The sequence below is a fragment of the Myotis myotis genome, unplaced genomic scaffold, assembly GCF_014108235.1.
Source record: "Myotis myotis isolate mMyoMyo1 unplaced genomic scaffold, mMyoMyo1.p scaffold_m19_p_2, whole genome shotgun sequence".
Lineage (NCBI taxonomy): Eukaryota > Metazoa > Chordata > Mammalia > Chiroptera > Vespertilionidae > Myotis > Myotis myotis.
In genome coordinates this window covers 84,570,605-84,595,376 of record NW_023416324.1, presented here as the reverse complement: position 1 = coordinate 84,595,376, position 24,772 = coordinate 84,570,605, and the positions used below count along the sequence as shown (strand labels likewise).

Below are 24,772 nucleotides of genomic sequence, written 5' to 3'. Positions count from 1 at the left end.
TCATCCCCAACTGCCTCCCCTGCCAGCCTGCTCACCCCCAACTGACCCCCCTGCTGGCCTGCTCACCCCCACCTTCCCTCCCTACTGGCCTGCTCGCCCCCAACTGCCCCCCTGCTGGCCTGCTCACTCCAAACTGCCCCCCCCCCGTCCTGATCACCTCCAACTGACCCCCACTGACGGCCTGCTTGCCCCCAACTGGTCCCCCTGCTGGTCTGTTTACACTCAACAGCCCCGCCCCCCACCAGCATGATCACCCACAACTGCCTTCCCCTCTTGACCTCTAACCATCTCTACCTCAGCCCTGCCACCATGGCTTTGTCCAGAAGAACATCCGGAAGGTCTCCTGGAAGGTCTCCCAGTCTAATTAGCATATTACCCTTTTATTAGTATAGATAGAGGCCTGGTGCACAGGTGGGGGCCAGCTGGTTTGCCCTGAAGGGTGTCCTGGATCAGTGGGGGAGTTCCCTTGGGGCATGGGGTGGCCTGGGTAAGGGGCCTGTGGTTGTTTGCAGGCCAGCCATGCCCCCATGGGGTGAGGGTCCCCGCTGGGGTGCCTGGCCAGCCTGGGTGAGGGGCTGATGGCTGTAGGCTGGCCACAGCCCCTTCAGGGTGGGGGTCCCCAGTGGGCTGCCTGGCCAGCCTGGGTGAGGGGCTGATGGATGTTTGCAGGCTGGCCACAGCCCCCGGCGAACCAAGCTCCCAGCCCCTCCTTTTTTTTTTTCAGCGCCTCCTTGAGTGGAGGGAAGCAGGTATCTGGGATTTATTTATCTTTTATAATTGAAACTTTGTATCTTTGAGCGGAGGTCAGGGCTGGCCAGGGCAGGTGGGAAGCTTGGCTTCCTCCATTGCTGGGGGCAAACCCAAGCCTCCTGCTCGCTCCAGGTCCGTGGCACAGCCATCTTGGTTGGGTTAATTTACATACTCGCTCCTGATTGGCTGGTGGGCTTGGCTTGTGGGTGTAGCAGAGTGACACCAATTTGCATGTTTCTCTTTTATTAGTGTAAATTAGCTATAGAGGATAATGCTTACGAAATAATAGTATTTTTAAAACTCTAGGCTGTTTATATTAAATCTGAAGTATATGGGAGAATTAAACATTAACACTGTTTATGTAAATACATACATAATGAGCAGTTATTGTAATTTCCCCTCCCCCCAGTATAATTTGGGTTCTGCTAGATTTCTGTATGCAAATAGAGTGTTTAAATAAGCACTAGGATCCTTGAGTTTATAAGTGAAGAACCTGAGTTTTATCCTTGAATGCTACTAATTAGCCTTTGTACTCAAGACAACCCACCTATTCCCGAGGCCTGGGTTTTCTCATTCATAATACAACCTAATGCCCACAGCTTTCATATTAACACATTGTTTGCGGGTAGTTTTTATCGCGTGCTAACAGGTGGCGCGGGCCATTTTTGCTAATTTTTTGCGCAAATGGCAACGTTTAGTAAAATTACGATAACTTTAGTTTACGTATTTATATGTTACCCGCATTCTACCGCTAGTCTATAAAAAACGTATTAATACGTGTCCCGCGCTCTATAAATACGTTTCCCGCATACAATGTCTTAAAAGCTGATTTAGAAGTTTTAATGAGTTGAGAAAAAGTTTAGAGATTTTACTGAGTTAAGAAAAACATTTATATTTTCATAGAAACTTGTTTCTTTACTCTTTAAAACTAAGAAAATTCTTTTTAAAGAATTGATATGCTAATATGCTAATTAGTTAGGTTTTAATATGCTAATTAGTTAGGTTTTGGTTTAGGACCTAGAAAATCTTTGGTGTTTGAATACCATTTAATAGCTCTTATAATTAGGCCTTCTTCTTTTTTTAAAATATATTTTATTGATTTTTTACAGAGAGGAAGGGAAAAGGATAGAGAGTTAGAAACATTGATGAGAGAGAAACATCGATCAGCTGCCTCCTGCCCACCTCCTGCTGGGGATGTGCCTGCAACCAAGGTACATGCCCTTGACCGGAATTGAACCTGGGACCTTTTCAGTCTGCAGGCCGACGCTCTCCACTGAGCCAAACTAGTTAGGGCAGGCCTTCTTAAAATTTGGTTTAGGAAATTGAATTCAGTATCTGAAGATCCCTTCAAGTTCTGAAATTATGTTGTTTTTGTTTTTTTAATCCCCATTCGGTATAAACCGATCCCTCAGGATTACTGTCAATAATACCTGCGGTGTGCCCTAACCAGTTTGGCTCAGTGGATAGAGCATCAGCCTGCAGACTGAAAGGTCCCAGGTTCAATTCCGGTCAAGGGCATGTACCTTGGTTGCAGGCACATCCCCAGTAGGTGTGCAGGAGGCAGCTGATCGATGTTTCTCTCCCATCAATATTTCTAACTCTCTATCCCTCTCCCTTCCTCTCTGTAAAAAATCAATAAAATATATTAAAAAAAATAATCATACCTGAGGTGTGACTGTCTTGACATGCTTGTGCATTGCTTGCTTTGTTTTTCTGGTGGTGCTTTTATTTTCTGATCTGCCATTCATGTTAAGAATTTGTTATTAGGTATTTCATTGTAAGTTCGTTTATTGATGTAAAAAGTTCATTTTTCAATATTCAGTGTAAATATCTTTTTGTAATGTTATATCATGAGATCATTTGCTGAGTTAAGGACAGTGACTAAATCAAACATGTAATTTAAGATGCTTGAGGGCAGACAAGTAATAACAAAAGAAACTATTGCATAATCTGTTATAATTTTATAATTAGATTCAGATTCTGACTTATAAACCCTATATTTTTTAACTGAGTGATAACTAGTCATTTATGAGGAAGAACAAACTGAATGACATCCTTAGGAAGATAATGCTGTAGCTTAAATATAGAGCAATTTTTTTGAACTATTTTAAATAGCTTAACCTGATTTCTTTAAAGCAATTGATATTCAGATTGTTTTAAATTAAAAACCTGTTTTTCTAAGAATTTTACTATTCAATGATGAGTACTGTAATTTACAGTTTAAAATTACATAATTATCTAGTGAAAGGGTAATTTAGTTTAAGTGGGTAATAAACTGTATTGCCATTAGCTTTAAGAGAGGCAGTATATTAAAGTAGCTCTTGAAGGTGTCAGAATTAAATTTTAAATCTAGTGTTTTTGCTCTTTTTTAAGAAGCAGAATTAAATATCCAACACAGCTTTAACTTCTATGTTAAATGAGGTTTCAAGTGCAAAAACAGTAACTTATTTTAAATCTGACTAAAATGTTAGTGTGATTAAAAATAAGAAAATATATCTTACGTTTATCTTCACTGTTATTCATTTCTTTGTGTAGAGTTGGGATTCCATGTAGTAGTATACTTCTGTCTGAAGAACTTCCTTTAATATGTCTTGTAGCACAGGTCTGTCGGCAGTTAATTCTCCCAGCATTTTTCTTTCTGGAAAAAGTCTTCATTTCACCTTCAGTTCTTACAGATTTTTTCCCTTTCAGTCTTTTTTTAAAATGTCATTCTGTTGTCTTCTGGTTTGATAGTTCCTGATGAGAAGTGAACTCTACTTTTTATCTTTGTTCCTCTGTGTCTAATATAACTGGAGTCCTAGAAGGAGAAGAAAGAATGGAGAAGAAAAATATTTGAAGAGAGACCATTTGAACCATTTGAAATTATTCCATAGCTCTTGGATGGTCTCTATTTTTCCTTCTCCTATTATATTTCAGTTTGAATAATTTCTATTGTTTTATCTTTAAGTTCACTGATTCTTTGCTTAGCTGTGTCCAGTCTGCTGGTGAGCCTATTAAAAGAATTATTTCTGAGATAATATTTTTTTTTTAAATTAAATCTTTATTGTTCAGATTATTACATTTGTTCCTCTTTTTTCCCCCCCATAACTCCCCTCCTCCCAGTTCCCGCCCCACCCTCCGCCTTCACTCCCCACCCACTGTCCTCATCCATAGGTGCACGATTTTTGTCCAGTCTCTTCCCGCATCTCCCACACCCCTTTCCCCCCCAAGAATAATCAGTCCATTCCCTTTCTATGTCCCTGATTCTATTATAATCACCAGTTCATTCTGTTCATCAGATTATTTATTCACTTGATTCTTAGATTCACTTGTTGATAGATGCATATTTGTTGTTCATAATTTGTATCTTTACCTTTTTCTTCCTCTTCCTCTTCTTAAAGGATACCTTTCAGCATTTCATATAATCCTGGTTTGGTGGTGATGAACTCCTTTAGCTTTTCCTTATCTGTGAAGCTCTTTATCTGACCTTCAATTCTGAATGATAGCTTTGCTGGATAAAGTAATCTTGGTTGTAGGTTCTTGGTATTCATCACTTTGAATATTTCTTGCCACTCCCTTCTGGCCTGCAAAGTTTCTGTTGAGAAATCAGCTGACAGTCGTATGGGTATTCCCTTGTAGGTAACTGAGTTTCTTTCTCTTGCTGTTTTTAAGATTCTCTCTTTATCTTTTGCTCTTGGCATTTTAATTATGATGTGTCTTGGTGTGGTCCTCTTTGGATTCCTTTTGTTTGGGGTTCTCCATGCTTCTTGGACCTGTAAGTCCATTTCTTTCACCAGGTGGGGGAAGTTTTCTGTCATTATTTCTTCAAATAGGTTTTCAATATCTTGCTCTCTCTCATCTTCTGGCACCCCTATAATTCTGATGTTGGTACGCTTGAAGCTGTCCCAGAGGCTCCTTACACTATCCTCGCATTTTTGGATTCTTTTTTCATTTTGCTTTTCCAGTTGGGTGTTTTTTGCTTCCTCGCATTTCAAATCATTGACTTGATTCTTGCGCTCCTCTGGTCTGCTGTCGGGAGTCTGTATAATATTCGTTATTTCAGTCTGTGTGTGCTTAATTTCTAGTTGGTTCCCCAATATAACATCGAGGGTCTCATTAGTTTTCTTGTAGATCTCATTAAGTTTATCGGCGGCTTCTAAACAGTTCTTGAGAGACCTTAAAAGTGTGGTTCTGAACTCTATATCTTCCATTGACAATTCTGTCCTGTTTCTTTGTCTCCGCATTTTGTTATGCTTCCTTGGTGCACCCCCTAGTGGTCTTTGTTCGCAGTCTTATAGTTAAACCTTGATTGTTGTAGCTAATACCAGGGAACTTCTGTCCTCTAGGGAGGTGCTAATCTAGCCTTTGCCTGAGGCTATCCGGCAAATGCCTGTGTGCAGGGCTTGGGCGGGGCGGGTCGCACAGGATCAACAGGGTGGGCCGGAGAGAGCAGTTATGGCGGCTCTCAGTCCTGTCCCCAGGGGCTCTGCCTCTCTGAGTCCCAGCACCCGATGCAAAGCTCGGAGAGAAAGCTGCATTCGCTTTGACCGAAGCCAGACAGTCCCGCTTCTCCCGTTTGAGTCTGGGTCCCTAAAGACTCGCCCGGATCTGGAGCTCAGAGTCTGCGACTCCCTCCCGATTGAAAACGCCAACCGCGCCCTCCGCCGCCAGCCCGCGCCCTCCGCCGCCAGCCCGATCCACGCACTCTGCACCTCAGAATTTGACTTCAGCACTGCGCCTCCTCTGAGTGTCCGTATGCGTTTCTCTTTCCTCCTAGTTGTAGGACTTCCACTCAGCCAGCGTTCCAGTGGTTCTGGGTGATGTCCCTTCCGTTTTTTAGTTTCACTTTTGAAGTAGTTGTTCAAGGCAGCAAACTCCGGCGTGAACCTATGCCGCCATCTTGGTTCTTCCTCTGAGATAATATTTTCTGTTGTTCCTGTATTTTAAAACAATTTCTAGGATTTTCATTTGACTTTTTCTTAGAGTTTCTGTCTCTTTGCTGAAATTTCTCATCTGTTCATGAGAGTTGTCCACCTTTCTCATGAGAGTCTTTAACGTGTTAATTATAGTTAAAGTCCTTGTTTGGTTATTCTAAAATCTGGATCATCTCTGGGCCTGGTTTTGTTGATCACTTTATTTCTTAGCAGTGGTTTGTTTTTCCTGTTTTTGAGTGGGCCTCATAATTTATTTTTTTAAATTCCCACCTGAGGATATGTTTGTTGATTTTAGAAAGAAAGGGAGAGAGAGAGAGGTGAGAGAAATATCAATTGGTTGGCTCCATTACATGCCCAGCCTGGGGACTGAACCCTTAACCTAGATATGTGCCCTGACTGGGAATCGAGCCCACAACCCTTTTGGTGTGTGGGATGAAGCTCCAACCAACTAAGCCGCCTGGCCAGGACTGTCTCAAAATTTTTTACTAAATGCAGGACTTTATATGCATATTAGCACAGACTGAAGTATGTAGTATTTATGCCAGCAAATGGGCTGCTGCTTGTTAGACTAGAGTGTGAAGAGTTGATTTAATCTCAGGAGTAAGCTGAGTTTGAGTTGTGTTGTTATGGCTACCTTGAGTGTGCCACAGGCTTCAAAGTCTACAGAAATTGCTGCTGTTGCCATGTCCCTGTGCTGCAGGGTTATTCTCAGTGCTGGTGCTGTATGTTAGGTTTTAGCCATCTCTGCATGCCTACACCACAGAAGGGTTTGTCAGTCCACGCACTTCTCTTCCCCCAGTGGCAGACTTCTGTTGCTTGTTACTTAGTGTTTGGCTCATGGTGGGGGCAGGAAGATTTCTTTGCTGGCCTGGTCCATTTGTAGTCTTTGGCAAACTCTGTATTAGGATCTTGAGAATTGGACTGTATTTTTGCCTTTGAGAACTCATGGTAGCCACACTGTTCCTTGTATCTGGTAACCTTGCCTGCTTCTTGGCACCTTCTATTATTCAAAGCAAAAGACTTAAGCCATTGGGGGAGAGCAACCTCAAGACCAGAGTTTTTGCAGTTTCATATTCTTCATTGCATGTAATTCCATGACTTGATCATTATATCTTAGAGCAGTTCTTTTCTCATTCATGGTTGTGCATGAGAGTCACCTGGGAACTTTAAAAATTTCTGATGCCCAATTAAATCAGAATTTCTGGGGTGGTATTTCTTTTAGGGGTTTCCCAAGTCACTCCAACATATCGGCGGGGGGGGGGGGGGGGGCGGTCCCGAGAACCATCTGCTGTCCCCATTCCTCACCCTCATTCCATCTCCAATATGTTTATAGTTTGGTTAATCCTGTTTATTTTTGAAAACTCAGACGTAGCAATGTGTTCTCTTGCAATCTTCTTTGACATTCTTTTCTTTTGCTGAGGACTCTATATCCCATAGTATTAGCTGCACACTGTGCTCTGAAGAACCTAAGGTATTAGAATATATGCCATTGAAGTATCATTAATTAAATACCAAATGTGTCAGTTCTTGATAATATATGAAAATACTGTGACTAATTTTCAATGGGGTATGGGACAATGCAGCACCCAGGACATATGTCAAGTCCTCTAGACCAGGAATCAGTAGCTTTTTCTGTAAAGGGCTAGTACTCAACACACTCAACATATAGTAACTGCAATAAATATTTTTGGCTTTGCTGACCATATGGTCTCTATCCCAACTACTCGACTCTGCCATTGTAGCATGAACATAGCCATAGACAATGTGAATGAGCATGTCTACGTTCGAATAAAACTTTATGAACAATTAAATTTGAATTTTTTGTAATTTTCGTGTGCCTTGAAATATTGTGTTTTGAATTTTTTCAGCCATTTCAAAATGTAAAAACAATTTTTAGCTCACAAACTCAAAGGCTAACATGAGCCAAATAAACAAGGTTTAAGTTTATGTGGGCCACAAAAAAACAAAAGCTTCAGTTTTCATAGAAACATAGGTTTATTTTGATAGAAACATGCTGAATACAAAGGGCTGAAATAAATGTTTACATAAAATAATAGAACATTTTAATAAAAATTAATATTTTTTCTTGAACATTAGCTTACCAGACACTGAATAACTGCACAAATTAATAAGTGTAACGAAATTAAACCCATTTTTCTTGTTCTCCAGCAGCAAAATATTTTCTGTTGCATACACCAAACAGTACAAGACTAATAATGTGGCAATAGGTTGCTAAAATATTCGCTGCTAGAATTAGTGGAGAGAAATGGTGTGTCTGCATGTTAGGCGCTTAAGGGAAATGAATGCAACACGATTATAGTAATCAGTTATTACGAATGTTGTAGTTATCAATAACTAGAGGCCTAGTGCATGAACTTCATGCACAGGTAGGGTCCCTAGGCCTTGCTGGTGATCAGGGCCGATCAGGTTCCCTGCCTCCCTGCCTCCTCCTTCCCTCACCACCCATGCGCCCCCACCTTGCAGTTCCCTGCTTCCTCCTTCCCTTGCTCCCTCAGTGCCCTGCCACTGCCGCTGGTCACCCACCATGTTCCACGCCACCCCCTGGTGGTCAGTGCACATCATAGTGAGCAATCAAACTCCTGGTCTCCCGGTCAAACTCCTGAGGGGACACTTTGCATATTAGCCTTTTATAAATATAGATTATGTATAACAGGATATTGTAAAGAGTAAGTTACGAAATTTGTATTAAAACATTTCTTACATACCATTATGTTGACTGGATTGCAAAAATATTCATTGTGGGCTGCGAGTTTGACATGCTTGCTGCACAGAAACGTGGTGAATCAGACAGTTATGGGTCATGGGCCATATCTGAGGCTGACCTCTGATCTGGGGACTTTTTCAGATACAAATGCATCATTTTCCTGAGAACCTGCCTCTGTTGGATATATCCCCAAATTTAGAAGTTACTGCTGTTTGAAACTAAAGAGACCAAGTTCCACACCTTAGATTTGCTAGAATGAAAAAAAGTTTGAGATACTGAGATAGCCTAATTTGAACACAAATTACTTAAGCTTATCGTGTGCACCATTTCTATAGAGAAGGTGGACAATTATGAACAGTCCCCAAATATAGTCTTACTGGCATGGTATCTTCAGCTTGAGGCTCAGAATATGTTGAATACATAGTACATTTTTAGTATCTACTTGCTACTAAAGGGTTTACATGATATTAAAGGGTTAGATACTCTACAGAGGATTAAAAATATATTTAGTGTTGTTTAATGAGATAGGTTTTCTTGTTTTGTGACTTTGGGATTTTTTTAAACAAATACCTCTATGAACCTTTAGCTTAGAGTAGTGATTTCTGTCTCTATTGCATGCCCTGATTATTTGATAAAAACATGGTAGTTTAGGTCCTACCTCCAGAGAATATTAGTTGCTCTATGGGTAATTATCATGAGCTGCCTGGGTTGAGAACCTTTGGCTTTGATGAACTATAGAATGAAAACCTATTTTTTTTGTTAATCCTCACTGAGGATATTTTTCCCATTGAATTTTTTTAGAGAGAGTAGAAGGGAGGAAGGGAGATGGGGGGTTGGGGGAGAGAGAGAAAAAAAACATCTATGTGTGAGAGACACAGGGATTGGTTGCCTCCTGCACGTGCCCCAGGCTCAGGGAGCAAACCTGCAACCCAGGTTTATGCCCTTGACCAGAAATTGAACCTGAGACCCTTTGGTGCTAACCACTTAGCAACCGGCCAGGGCAATAAACTATATTTTAAAGACAGTATGTTTGCAGTAAAAATTTTTTAAAAGTGTTTCCAGCGGTTTGTTAAAAAAATAAGCAAATAATAAAGAATACATAAAATGCCATTCATCTCCTATCTTATCTTTAAAAGATAGCCATTGTCAAGTATTTTGTTTGCTTACACATTTTATGTACATATGTAAACATGTAATTTTTTAAACAAATAGGATCAAACAATATGTACTATTCTTTGACTTGTCTTTACTCAGTTAATATATTCCAAACATTGAGAGAAGTTCAGTTTTCATAAATAATTTTCCCAAGGATTAAAATCAAAAGCACAGAATATAATTTCTGAGTGACTTGGCAACCAGAGCTGATGAGCTGCAGATTTCAAGCAGGACTATTTCTAGTATTGTTTGGAGGCTGGAACAAATCACAGCTCTCCTTCCTCTTGTCCCACTAAAAAGTAAACAAACACTGCAAAAATCTAGGCAAAACTACTTTAAGATGAAGAGTACGGACAGCCTTCAATAGGGAGAAATAATCCAAAGGACTTCCAAGATGTGCCCAGGAAGAAGGGATACTTCTTCCATGGAATTAAAGCGATTGTACGGATGGCATGCTCCAAAGTTTCTGTGTTGTGCATTGTACTTTAAATTTTTTTGTATTTGTTTAGCACTAGCAAAGGCTGCCTCTGGCTTCCTCCCTTCACTGTTGCTTAATTTCTAGAAAGTTGGATCAGATGAGTTATAGATGGAAAGGAAAAACTGGGATTCTGAGTGTTCAAGTTAGCTGTAGGACCTAGACAGTTGAAGAAAAAAATTGAGATATTCTACTCCTGTCCTCTTAGTAAAAGTTCCTCTAGGGCTTTTGGACATCTCTTCTTGCTCTACTCTTAGGATCCTACACTTCTCTTCATCTGAACTAACCCAGTAGGTTTCCTGGGTTTGCCAATGGTGAGTAGAACCTTAGAGACAGGCTTGTTTACCCAGAACAGATCAAGATCTTTAGAGGCCCTGCTCAGTGACAGGGTTGTGTTAATCTATCAGGTAATTCAAAATAATAGTAGTAACATGATACCTAAGTTAGTTATAGATATTTTCAGTGGAGTTTAATTTTTTCCATGATATATTATTTTTTTTTTTAAAGCGAGAGCAACAAAAGTAAATTTGAGTTTAGGTACTTCATTCTCAGTCAGTTTAAGGGATAATCCTGGACTGGTCATTAGAGGACCATTTAAGATTCCTTCTTAGTTGTATAATTCTTTGATATCGTGAGGTTTGTTAAAACATTAATTTTAAAATTTACTTTTCCTAATTATTAGGTACATGTATTATTGATGTCAATATCTATATAGTCAGGCAAAGAATATTACTAGTACTTACAGTGTCAAATAATCCCGCATTCATAGTGTTAAATGCAGTCAAGAAAATTTTAATCTACTTGTATTATAAGGACAACAAAGAAAAGTGCTTTAGGAGGAATACATCTGATAAGCTATCAGAAGTGGTCTTAGGATACTAGGCACATTGTTGACTTATTAGGATTATGTTTTCTGTTGCAGAGCCCTTTCTTGTCTTAGAGCACTCCCTACAGTGCATTAGTACTCCTTTATATTTTTACTTCATTGAGTTCACTTTGGAAAATTATGTCTTTTTAAATATAGATTTTATCTTCTGAGCAGGTTAAGCCTTTTTGTCTTTAATTCATTTATTATAAGTTGAAGCTATTGGTTTGGGAGTGATAGCATGAAAGCACTATTTCCCTGAAAATTGGAAGAGAGAAAACCTTTTAAAAGGAAAGCTGTGTCTAGTTTTCCTTAATCACCAGTACCTATCTCCATGCCATTGAGAAGCATGCATGGTATTTTAAAGTACACTGGATTATATATCAGATGTCTCCAGTAAAATGATTTCGAATGATTCAAGTCCATTTTAAGGTTCAGTTCTTTAGAATTTGGAGTCTCCCTTCTTTTTACTTTTTAAATTTAACTTTTTATTTTGAGATAATTATAGATTTACATTCAGTTGTAAGGAATAAAATAGGGTGAGCCCCTGTCCTCTTTACCCACTTTACCCAATGGGAACCTCTTGGAAAAGCACAGTATAATATCCAAACCAGGATATTAATATTGATGCAATCCACAAACCTTCAAACTTCACTGGTATTGTATACTTGTACTCATTTGTGTGTGTGTGTGTGTGTGTGTGTGTGTATTTAGTCGTATACAGTTTATCACTTTTATATATACTCATCATCACAGTCAAAATACAAAACAGTTTTATTGCCACAAAAACCCCTAGTGTTACCTCTTTATAACCTGCTTCCTTTCTCCAGAGAGATTTTTGTTTGTTTTGTTAAGTGCCTATTCATTTATGGTCTTGACTTAAAATAATTATCTTTTAAATTTCCACCTAAAAGTTTTAAAATTTTTACTTATTTGTTTATGTGGTTAAAAAATTTATATGTGTAAAAGCCTAAGCGACCGAATGACCGGTCGGCCAGTTGCTATAATGCGCACTGACCAGGGGGCAGATGCTCAACATAGGAGCTGCTCCCTGGTGGTCAGTGCACTCCCACAGCCAACTTCCTGTGGCCAGCCAACCTCCCGCAGTCCCTCCCCCTGGCGGCTGGCCCCAACCAATTGGCCCCGCTCGCCAGCCAGGCTGAAGGACCCCGCCCATGCACAAATTCGTGCACCAGGCCTCTAGTATATAATATAAAAGTTATCTTATTCATGCAGTTCAGTAGTAAGCACATTCATATTGTTGTACCCTAGATCACATCGTTTTTGTCCCTGCACCCATTAAGCAACAGCTCTCCTTTTCCCTCTTCCCCATTCCCCTGGCAGTCACCATTCTGTTTTCTGTTTCTGTGAACTTGACTACTTTAGATACATCATATAAGTGGAATTAAACAGTACTTGTCCTTGTAACTGGCTTATTTTATTTAGCATAAAATCCTCAGGATTCATCCATGTTAGAGCAGATGACAGGATTGCTGCCTTTTTAAAGCTGAGTAATATTATTCCATTGTATGGAATAAATAAGCTTTAATTTATCCATTTTTATTTTCTGACTTTTATTGACTTTTATATTCCATAGAGTGAATACTAGCACAAATAGCAGGCGAAATATTTTGCATATAGAACATTTGTATAACAAGGATAAATATCAAGGTGACATCTAAACATTCTAGAGTTAGCTCTTTTAGCTATAGGTAACAGAAACCTTATCTGAACTAATTTAAATAAAAAGAGGGATTTTATTACAAGGAAACTGAGATGGAATCTGAGGATGGAATGTGGCAGGGCCTTAGAAATGGAACTTGGTTGTCTCTAGTCTTTGATGGACCTGTTGTTGTTTTTTCACTGTTTATGGTGGCTTTTATCACATGATTAGAGGCCTGGTACATGGATTTGTGTACTGGTGGGGTCCCTCGGCCTGGCCAGTGCCCTATCGCAATCTGGGACCCCTCAGGGATGTCGGACTGCCGGTTTCGGCCCATTCCCCACAGGCCAGGCCGAGGGACCCAACTGGTGCAAGAATCTGTACACCGGGCTGGTTTCAGCCTGATCCCCACAGGCCAGACTGAGGGACCCCACCAGTGCACAAATCTGTGCACCGGGCCTCTAGTATGCATATAAGATCTTTGATTAGTCTCTTCCTGCCCTCCCCCTTCCCCCCTTCTCTCTGAGATTCCTCAGTCTGTTCCATGTTTCCATGCCTGTGCATTGAGCGTCTGCCCCCTGGTGGTCAGTGTGCATCATAGCTACCAGTTGAATGGTCACTTAGGCTTTTATATACAGAGATGATGAAATGGCTCTTTACAAATCATGGACCCTTTGGGTTCAGCCTCCCAAAGACCTACTTGCTCAATTGGTCCCAGTACAGGACTCCCAGGGGAAGGGAATGACTGGCATGGCTGGCCTCAATGGCCTGCCCTAATATGCCTGACCACAAGCATGGTCAGGAAACTGGAGCTGATGCGAGGGCTAAGCAATATCTATGGGAGCTGTGTGCATCAACTGGGAGGCTGCGATTGTCAGAGAGAAAGGGAATGAAGGCTAGAGAGACCAAATGAAAGGTATGCTCATTAACTCTATAAACTCAACTGTGAACAGTAATTGAGGATATATTGAAGAATAATGGAGTTGAAAGTTTTGGGTAAAGACTATTAAAATTATATAAGGTAAAGAATTCTTAATAAAATAAAATAAAAAATTCTGACTCTTTAATAATGTATATAAAGTTGAGAGCCAAGGTGGGAATCACATGAAATTCTTAAAATTATAAAAGATAAATTTACTGACTAATTTCTGGAATGATTTGAATTGAGGAATAGATTTTTAAATGTCTTAGCACCGCTATTTAGTGTAGAAAATAGAAAATTACATATCAAACAGTAATAAGTTGTACAATTAACTTAAGGAGATTTGAAAATATATGAGGGGTGTCTTAGACAAATTGATGCACTATGGCTACATAATGGAAATATTTAGAGGAAATTAGTGTGTAGCCTTACCTTCTGAAGTCATGGAGAGAATTATTTTCCCATCAAGCATTAGCAAGGATGGTAATTGTTAAAATTTATTTAGTACTGCTATGTGTCAGGTACTGTAGTAGGCATTTTTGTATCTATTATCTCATTTAACCTTCCCCAAACCAGGAGTGCTCACAATTTGTTAAATTGAATTTTCTAAGATATTTTTCTACAGAATTATTAACACTTTGCTTTTCCTTTCAGAGATGTGGTATTGGATCTTTCTCTGGGCTCTCTTCTCCTCTCTGTTTGTCCATGGTGCTGCGGGAGTGCTGATGTTTGTCATGCTGCAGAGGCATAGGCAGGGGAGAGTGATCTCCGTCATTGCAGTCAGCATTGGATTTCTGGCTTCTGTAACTGGAGCAATGATCACTAGTAAGTTGATTTTGTTTTGTTTAAGGACAGAATTTTATATGCACTTACGGTTTTGGTAACATTATTCTTATTGTACCTGCAACATGTATTCTTTCATGTAGAATATTTTTTCAGCACTAATTGCACTTCACCTAGGATAAAGATCAGTTCACTTATTCATTAAAATAGTTTTTTACTACTATGTGAAGACTCATTATGTTTTGTGGGAAATGCAACAACTTGTAAAATTTGGCAAAGGGCAAAGCAACTCATGGGAAGTTGTGTCTTACAGTGGATGTAATTTCTGCTTTAAAGGATCTCACTATCTCATCAGGGGGAAAGGTAGGCACACAAATATGATAGTGATGGTTGTCCTTAAAAAAGAGTGAAAATATAGCCTTTAGGTCCTTAATGTCATCTGCCCGTAACTACAAAATAAAATTGTACTTCCTTCTTATATACAAATTACGTCGCAAATCTCCTCGGCCTATTAGAAATTGGCCACTTTAGAGTGTCCTCTAGCTATTTGCAAGTTTTCTTCTGTGCTGCCTTGTGTATTTCATGCATGGTCTCAGGTTCATTCCCTCTGCCCACTCCTCTTTTTTGTTTTAATTCTCATCTGAGAATATGCTCTTACTATTATTTTTAGAGGAGGAAAAGAGAGGGAGAAGGAGAGGGAGGGAAGGGAGAAGGAAGGGAGAGGGAGAGAGAGAGGGAAAGGGAGGGAGGGAGAGGAAGAGGGAGAGAGAGAGAGAGAAATATCAGTGTAACAGAGAAACATTGATTGATTGCCTCCTATACACACCCTGACCAGGAGATCGAACCTGAAACCTGGGTATGTACCCTGACCGGGAATGGAACCCAAGACCTTTTAGTGTATAGGACGACTCTCTAACCATAACCAGCTGAACCACCTGGCCAGGGCTGGCCCTCTTCTCAACACTGTCCTTAGGCTCCAACTCTAGCCTTGGGTTCAAAGCATTAGTACTGGTTTCTGTTGTGCTAGTTGAGCCAGAACTTCGATGCATCTTGTTCAGATTGGAGGATGCCACAGTAGCTTCCTTAATGTGGTCCTTCCAGAAACCAGCTGCTTTTCTATGCTGTTGTTGGTTGTCAGTGCCACTGATTAATAGAGGCTTACATTGCCCTTTGCTTCTGGTCTACCAAAACTTCCAAATGCCTGGGGCAGCTCACTGCTCTCTGTTTTGAGACTCTCCACAAAGGACTTTTTCCTTTCTGGTTGGTTCTTAACCCCAGAAATAAGAGGAGGTCCTTTTCTTCTATAGCTCTAAGGCCTCTCCTTTTATGTCCCACACTCACCTTTTCCCAGAGTGATTGGCATATGCTGCCTCAAGAGAAAAGCCCTATGCTATGTCTCTGGGTATGTCCTATGGCACTAATAAAACAATCATAAAATAGTTGTGAGAAGTGGTGAGTAGCCTATGTTTTCCTTCCTTCATTTACTATTTATTTTTTATGTTATTATCTTGTATTAGGTTTTTGTTGTTACTGCATTCAACCAGTAACTTTATCATAAGGTGCCTCATCCATTTTGCCATAGACAAGGTTTAAAGCACATGCTCAGGTTTAGCTGAAGTATAGGATGTGCATAGTGAAAAAATAGGAGATTCAGCTGGAAAGATAGAATGGAGCCAAATCCCAGAGGATCTTGGAAAGCCAGCCATAAAGTGCTTCAGTCTGGGGAAAGCAAACAGATATTTTTGAGTGGAGTTGGCAAGGGGCAAAACAGTTCAATGGGAAAATGTGCCTTATAGCTAAATATAGAATACTAGTGTCCTGGTGCATGGATTCATGCACATTGAAAGGAAATTAATTAGAATAAATATTTTAATATCGCTATTCACTTCTTGCTAATGAAAAGAAAATAAATTCTACTGAGTTTCCTATCTACCTACTCTAGGACTTCTGTGAGGGTGAAATGAGATGAGGCATGTGAAAACGCTCCACAAACATTCAGTTAAAGTGTAAAAATGTTTGTGCCTGACTGTAAAGCAAGTTGTATTCCTGGGCTGAAGAAACTCCAATGATGCTAGTTGCTAGGGAGAGGAAGTCGGGCATTGCTATGTGATGTCATTACCCGGCGCCCACAGTGACCGTGTCTGGGCTGGGCTGGGCTTTGGGTCACATTTGCACCATGGGTTCTTGGCAGCATTGGTTGCGATTTGGTGGGGTGGTGCTCTGGGGTGGTGGCGGGGCCTGTGTCTCACTTGGGGGAAGCCAAGTGTTGGTTTGTTAGCACCAGGTCTGTGGTGCTGTTTATTTTTAAATAGCCAGTGCGCATCATGACAGCTCCTGTGTTGAGCATCTGCCCACTGGTGGTCAGTGTGCATCATAGTTACTGGTTGGGTGGATGGACACTTAGCTTTTTATATATATAGACTAGAGGCCCGGTGCACAAAAATTTGTGTACTCGGGGGGGAGGAGGGGGGTCCCTCAGCCCGGCCTGTGCCCTCCTCAGTCTGGGACCCCTCAGGAGATAACGACCTGCTGGCTTAGGCCTGCTCCCGGGTAGCAGAGGGCAGGCCCAATCCCTAGGTGCAGCCCCTGGTCGGGCTCAGAGCAGGGCCGATTGGGGAGTTGGGGCTCCTCCCCCTGTCATGCACAGAGCAGGGCGGATTGGGAGGTTGCGATGCCACCCTCAGTCACGATCAGGGTAGGGTCGATGGGGGGTTGGGGCACCGCCCCCTGTCACACTCAAGGCAGGGTCAATGGGGAGGTTGCGGAGCCACCCCCTGTCACACACAGAGCAGGGCCAATCAGGGGGTTGGGGCGCTGCCCCCTGTCACTCACAGAGCAGGGCCCATCAGGGGGGTTGGGGCTCCGTACCCTGTCACACACAGAGCAGGGCCCATAGGGGATTGGGGAGCTCCCCCCTGTCACGCACAGAGTAGGGCTGATAGGGGAGTTGGGGCACCACCCCCTGTCACACAGAGCAGGGCGGATCAGGGGGTTGGGGCGCCGCCCTCTATCACCCACAGAGCAGGGCCGATCAGGGGGTTGGGGCGCCACCACTCTCACACTCAGGGAAGGGCCGATGGGGAGGTTATGGCTCTACCCCATCACACACAGAGCAGGGACGTGGGGGATGGGGGGTTTGGGCGCCGCACCTTGTCACGCACAGAGCAGGGCCGATCGGGGGTTGGGGCGCCGCACACTGTCACACACAGAGCCGCAGGGCGATCAGGGGGTTGGGGAGCTCCCCGCTATCAGGCACAGAGCAGGGCTGATCAGGGGGTTGGTGCGCCTTCCCCTGTCACGAACAGAGCAAGGTGGATAGGGAGGTTGTGGCCCCGACCCCTGTCACATACAGAGCCACAGGGCGATCAGGGGGTTTGGGCGCTGCCCCCTGTCATGCTGATCCCGGTGCCGGGAGGCCTCTCGGCTCCGCTGATCCCAGTGCTGGGAGGCATATTACCCTTTTACTATATAGGATAGAGGCCTGGTGCATGGGTGGGAGCCGGCTGGTTTGCCCTGAAGGGTGTCCTGGATCAGGGTGGGGGTCCCCACTGGGGTGCCTGGCCAGCCTGGATGAGGGGATGATGGCTGTTTGCAGCTGGTCACACACCCTTCAGGGTGGGGGTCCCCACTGGGTGCCTGGCCAGTCTGGGTGAGGGGCTGAGGGCTGTTTTCAGGCTGGCTGGTGACTGAAGCTCCCAACTGCTCCTTTTTTTCTTTTTTCTTTTTTTATCTGGGCCAGCTTTAGCTCTGGCTCCAGCTCTGAGGCCTCTGCTGCTGAAAGCAGGTATCTGGTTTGTTTCGGTTCTATAATCGAAACACTGCATCAACTCCAGCTCTGAGATCCCGGCTGGCTGAAAGCAGGTTTCTGGGGTTTTGTTTAGCTTCTATATTTGTAACAATGTTTCTAAAACTGCAAGCTCAGAGGCCGGCAAGGCAGGCAGGGAATGCTGGGGTCCTCCGTCACTGAAGCAAGCAAGCCTCATGTTAGCTTCAAGCTGCCTGGCTGCCGGCCGCCATCTTGGCTGGCAGTTAATTTGCATATCGCCCTGATTAGCCAATGGGAAGGGTAGCGGAGGTATGGCTAATTACCATGTTTCTCTTTTATTAGATAGCATATGTGAGGAACCAAGAGAAAACTCTGAAAGAGCGGGGACCTTGTCTGTCTTCCTCACTGTTGTATCCCAATAACACTACCTGGAACATAATAGATACTAAAACGATGCTGTTTGGTTGGATGGATGGATGAATGGATGTAGTGAGTGAGAAAGAGCAGAGGAAAGGAAGAAAGAAAGGATGGGCAAGAAAGAAAGGGAAGGGAGAGGAATTAAGAGGCAATAAGTATAATTTGAACTTGAGGGTTGATCTTAGCTAGAGTGGCAGTGGGTTGGAAAAGAAGGAGTTAATGTTAGGACTATGGCAGAGGGAAAACCCCCAATTAATTACTATTTACTTTGATGGCATGCAAAGAGGCATGAAAGGAATTCCAGTGTTTCTGATGTGGCCTCTGTGGGAATCGTGAAACAGCGAATGAGGAGAGAGAAGGAACAGCTTGTTCAGGTGTCATAGAATGTGTGTGTGTGCTTATTGGCATAAATGTTTAAAGAAATGTCATTCTACTTTCATTTATCTCAGTGGTATATATACATTTATTGCCTACTTTCACTTCAGTCAAGAATAAAAATAAGCCAATGATTTTAGAAACTGCAATGTTATATGTTAAAATCTTTGAAAATATAAGTCTGAAACAATTTCAAGTAAACAAATGTTAGTAAGAAAACATTTAAATTTATTCTGGCTGATTTTCTGACCTGCAAACACTTGAATTAAGAAAACTAGTCAATGTGAATATTTAACTAAATTTTCCTAATGTGATTTGTGAGTGTCGGAGCACTCACAGCTTTATATTCAGTGCAGCAAACGATTCTTGGATATCTATATTGAACAAGATACTGAATATCTATATATATAAAGAGCTAAGTGACTGAGCACACGTTCATCCAATGCTGGTACATATGACGCACACTGGCAATTTAAAAACAAACGTTGACTTGTGCATGTGCAATACATATTAAAATATTTTGTATTTTAATTATATAGTACTATATTATATATACTTTATTGACATGTAATTTTTTGCAGTAATGTAAAAATCTTCTAATTACCGCACAAATCTTCTCATTAATTTCCTTTCAATGTACACGAATCCATGCTCCAGGCCACTAGTTGATACATATCTCTCATATTTTGCTACTTCTTAGATTTTATTCCCAGAATAGAGTAATTTTTTTTTTTTCATTTTAGTTAGTATAGATAGTTAATACCAATATTGAAAGAAACTGAGTTACTATGTAATACCATCTTTTGGCAATATACACATATCTGTCTAATTTTAGCAAGGTATTAAGTGACATCTCATTGTTGGTTAATTTGCATTTCTCTGATTATTAAATGAATTAGAATATCTCTTCATTTCAGGTATCTGGCATTCAGGTCATAATTTGCCCCTTGGTCTAAAGTCTACCTTTGTATTTGGTGTTAGATAGGATTCTAGGTGCCTTTTCTTCCTCCCAGAGAGGAAGGCAGTTTTTACACCAGCCACTAAAGTATACAGCTCCTCATTGATTTGTAGTATTTCTTTTTTTGTGTGTATTATGCCCTCAGGTACATGGATATGTCTCTCAACCTCTGTTCTGATTTGTTAGTCTTTTTATCTGTTCTTGAAGCAAGGCCACATTTTATATCCCTATGATTCTGTGGTGCAGGCAAACCTCACTTTATTGTGCTTCACAGATGTTGCATTATTTTACCAACTGAAGGCAAACCCTCCACCAGCAAAAAGGTTATGACCTGCTTTATTGCAATACGCACTCTATTGCAGTGGTCTGGAACCAAACCCACAATATCTCTGAGGTATGCCTGTATTTCTCAATGTCTGATAGGGCTAGGTTCCTCTCCTTTCTGTTTTTTTTTTTTTTTTTAAACTCAGGGTTAACATAACTATTCATGTATATTGATTCTTTCGTGTAAATTTTTAAAAATATCTACTGAGTTCCTAAAAAAAGTATAACTATGATTTTAATTGGGATTTAATTGAATGTAGATGTTAATATGAAAGGAATTGACATATTAAATTAATCCACCTAAGAACATTAATATACCTTTATTTATTCAGATCAACTTCTGCCTTTTATTAGAGGTTTAAAATGCTTTTCTCCATAGGAAGGTTATATATTTTAAGTTACTTCCTAATCTCATTATGTTGTGGTTATCTGCATGGTATCTCTTTTGACTACATTGTTTATTTTTATTGGTGTAGAGAAATGCTGCTAAGTTTTGTATGTTGAATTTATAAAAGATTACAAAACAAAAACACTGGTTCTTTGCAAAGTTAATAAGATAAATAGATTACTAGCAATCTAATAAAAAATGAGTTAAGGCAGAAAAATAAAATATAAAACAATCTAGAAAAAATAGCCTAGCTGGTGTGGGTCAGTGGTTGAATTTTGACCCAGGAACCAAGAGGTCAAAGTTCAATTCCCAGCCAGGGCACATGCCCAGGTTTGAGCTTGATTCCCAGTGGGGGCATGTAGGAGGCAGCCAGTCAATAATGTTTCTCTATCATCAATGTTTCTATCTCTATCTCAGTCCCTTCTCTCTCTAAAATCAATAAAAACATTTTTTTTAAAAGAAAAAAGAACCACAGATCCAAGAACACAGATGGGGTAAAGAATTATTAAAATAACATAGTTTTGTAACAGGTATATATTTCTAAATATAAATATCAAAATTATCATAAGAAGAAAGAGAAAATAAGAATTGGACAATAAGTATTTTTAAACAATTGAAATATTAAATATTCCTCCCCAAATAACTCCAGGCCCAAATGGGTTTACAGATATCTCCCAAATTTCCAAGAAACAGTTAGTTCCTATTTTATTTAAATTATTGTAGGAAATGCAAAGAGTAAAAGCTGGGGCCACAGCTTATTTACCAAGGCCAAAGTAATCTTGCTGCTAAGCAAGGTAAATACGACACAAGAACAGAAAAGTGCAGGCTCGTTACCTTACACATGTTATCCTAGGTATGCAAAGATAGCTCAGTATCAGAAGGAAGTATGGCTGTGTGCCAATAAAACATTATTTATGGATGCCTAAAATTTGAATTTTATACAATTTTCATTGATCATGAAATAGTATTCTTTCTTTGATTTTTTTCAACTGTTTAAAAGTATAGAAATTGTCCTTAGCTTTCATGCTGTACAAATACAGTGGTGGGCCAGATTTGACCTGCAGAATATAATTTGCCAAATCCCTGATCTAACTACACTCAGTGATAGAATCAACACACTAGTAAAACTAAATTTGCCTTAAACTTCATATTTGCTTCCTCTTAGGAAATGAGGGGGAAATCAAATCCCTTTCCTTGGTACACCCCTGCAGGCACTTTGTGTTGCTGTATATTGACACCAACTCAGCCATATTGCTTTCCCCACCAGTCTTCGCTAGCCCCTTAATACTTTTGGGATCTTTTCTTATTCATAATTCATTCCTTTTGCCATTGATCATATTGGAAGTGCCTAACACGTATCATTTATTCCAAGCACCCTATTCCACTTCTGTCTTCTTCATTCTCACATAGCTTAGCCTCATATTTTACCAAGAAAATAATGTTCAGAATGTTCGTAATTTTTCAGCTGACTATTATTCAACAAAATACATCTTAAAGTGAATAAAAACAAAAGCACACATTGGGGAAAAGCATTTGTGATCATATATAAATATGTAAGATTAATATCCAAACTATATATTTTTAAACTCTATTAATTAAATAAGAAAAAGACGACCCAATAGCAAAATAGACAGAAGATTTGACAACATTTTATAGATGTAGAAACTTTAATCGCCAGTAATGTGAAAACAATATCAGTCACATCAGGAAAATGCAAATTAATCACAGAGATAACACTTCCCACCCACCAGATTGACAAAATTTAAAAAAACAGAAGATAAGTGTATGGATTTGTAACTGGAATATAAATTGGTACAACTACTTTGGAAAATAATTTGGCATTTTCTAGAGAAACTAGTGATTACATGTGTGTGCCAGGTATTACATGCAAGGATATTCACAGAAGCAGTGTTCGTCATTGTGCTTTGGGGCCATAATTAAGTAAAATAAAGGTGACTTGGACACAAGCATCATGATACTACGACAGCGGATCTGATAACTGAGAAGGCCACTAAGTAGCTGATGCCCAGAGAGCACCTGCAGTGTAGAGATGCTAGACAAGGGAGATTTCCACGGAGATCTCATCACACTGCTCAAATGGGCATGCAGTTTAAAACCTATGAATTGTTTATTTCTGGAATTTTCCATTTAATATTTTCAGACCACAGTTGACCACAATAAAGAAAGAGAAAACATAAAACAATATATATTTTTTACTTGTACATACATACAGATGTATGTGTATGCAGTAGTTGAAACCACAGCAAGTGAAACTGTAGATAAAGGGAACTTATGTATATACTAGTGGCCCGGTGCATGAAATTTGTACAGGTGGTGGGGGGGTGTCCCTCAGCCCGGCCTGCACCCTCTCCAATCTGTGACCCCTTGGGGGATGTCCGACTGCTGGTTTAGTCCCGATCCCATAGGACCGGGACCACTAGCTCCTAACCACTCACCTGCCTGCCTGCCTGATCACCCCTAACCATTCTGGATGCTGGCCTTCTCTCCCCCAACTGCCCCCCTTTGCTGGCCTTATCGCCCCCAACTGCCCCCCCAGCTGGCCTGCTTGCCTCCAACTACCCCCCTGTCGGCCTGCTTGTCCCCAACTGCCTCCCCCACCAGCCTGCTTTCCCCCAACTCCCCCAACTTGCTGGCCTGATCGCCCCCAACTGCCCCCTCACTGCTGGCCTGATTGCCCGCAACTGCCCTCCCCTCCTGGCTTGATCGCCCCTAACCGCCTCTGCCCCGGCCCCGCCATCATGTCTTTGTCCGGAAGGACGTCTGGAAGGTCTCCCGGTCTAATTAGCATATTACCCTTTTATTAATATATATAGAGGCCTGGTGCATGGGTGGGGTCCGGCTGGTCTGCCTTGAAGAGGGTTCTGGATCAGGGTGGGGGTCGCCTTGGGGGGTGGGGCCGGCCTGGGTGAGGGGCTGATGGCTGTTTGCAGGCTGGCCATGCCCCCATCGGGGTGAGGGTCCCTGCTGGGGGGCATGGCCGGCCTGGACGAGGGGCTGAGGGCTCTTTAGGGACAGTTTACAGGCTGGCCAAGTCCCCGGCTTTGTCCCGAAGGACCTCTGGAAGGTCTCTGGAAGGTCTCCTGGTCTAATTAGCATATTACCCTTTAATTAGTATAGATAGCATATAACTGTTTTCATCATATTAAACTTAAAACGTTATGGATGAGTCAGGGGTCTCTTTTGAGTAGTATTCCTAAACCAGTGCTCTTTTCAAATGTAATCCTATTTTGGTTATATATCCCCCAGATTTTTGCTTCTACATTACATGCATGCATACATACATACATACATGTGCATGTGTGCCTACATGTATATGCATACATCTATAAAAATATAAGGGTAATATGCTAATTAAACCAGACATCCTTCCAGACGAAGCTGGGGCCGGAGGGAAGCTTGGGTTCTGGGTGCGTGCCGGTGGCCGGAGGGAAGCCAGCCCAGGTCCCTAGTGCCTGCAGGCAGCCAGAGGGAAGCCGGTGCCGGTGGGGGAAGGAAGGCCTACTCGTGCACGAATTTCGTGCATTGGGCCTCTAGTATGTATATATGTACTATTAAAAGAATATATATCGTTTTATGTTTTATCTTTCTTTATTGTATAAATTGTATGTTTTACGTTTTTTCTTTGTCAATTCATATAGATTTATATTTTTCTTCTGAATAGATTTCTCTGTCAAGTAATTATAAATTTGGTGTCCTCAAATAATTTATCTCTGTTCTTATTTCTATATATTTGACCATTCTAGGGTATGTAGACAGCTTTTTCTAGAAAAATAGTTTTAAGGCCTTTCAATCTATTAGATGGCATTCTATAATGTAAATATTTCTTACTTTATGATTTCCAAATGTGCTTTTCAAATCATCCACTTAGATACATTATTATATATGCTGTGTTAATAAGGTCAAGTGTTGAATCAGATGGGTCTGAGGCTTCTTGTAATGGTGATTCTCTCATTCTTGGAAGTGCACATTATCTAAAAATCTTTTCTGAAACAAACATCAAGTTCATCTTCTGTTTTTGTTAGATATCACCATAGTGGTCTCCAAATAACCTTAATAAGCAATTTTATATGCTAGATTGTAAAATGGAATCGTCAAATATCCTGATATTTTATATGACATTTAAGAATTTATTTTACTGAAAGAAATAAAATGATTAATATTAAAATGAATAATTTAGAAGTTACATTAAATTGTGTAGTTTTTGTATTATCATTTATAATTATCAATGTTTTGTTATGTATGTTTATAAAATGCTGATGAATTATGGCCAGG

The 24,772-nt window shown here is 40.9% G+C and overlaps 1 protein-coding gene across 1 annotated transcript in view; it reads left to right on the top strand.

Annotated features, from left to right (window-relative positions):
* Positions 1-24,772, top strand: part of TMEM170B (transmembrane protein 170B) — a 42,522-nt gene that overhangs the window by 9,821 nt on the left and 7,929 nt on the right. The window contains exon 2 of the mRNA XM_036350479.1: positions 14,123-14,293. Coding sequence (XP_036206372.1) covers positions 14,123-14,293 — 171 coding nt within the window. The remainder of the gene's footprint in view (positions 1-14,122; positions 14,294-24,772) is intronic.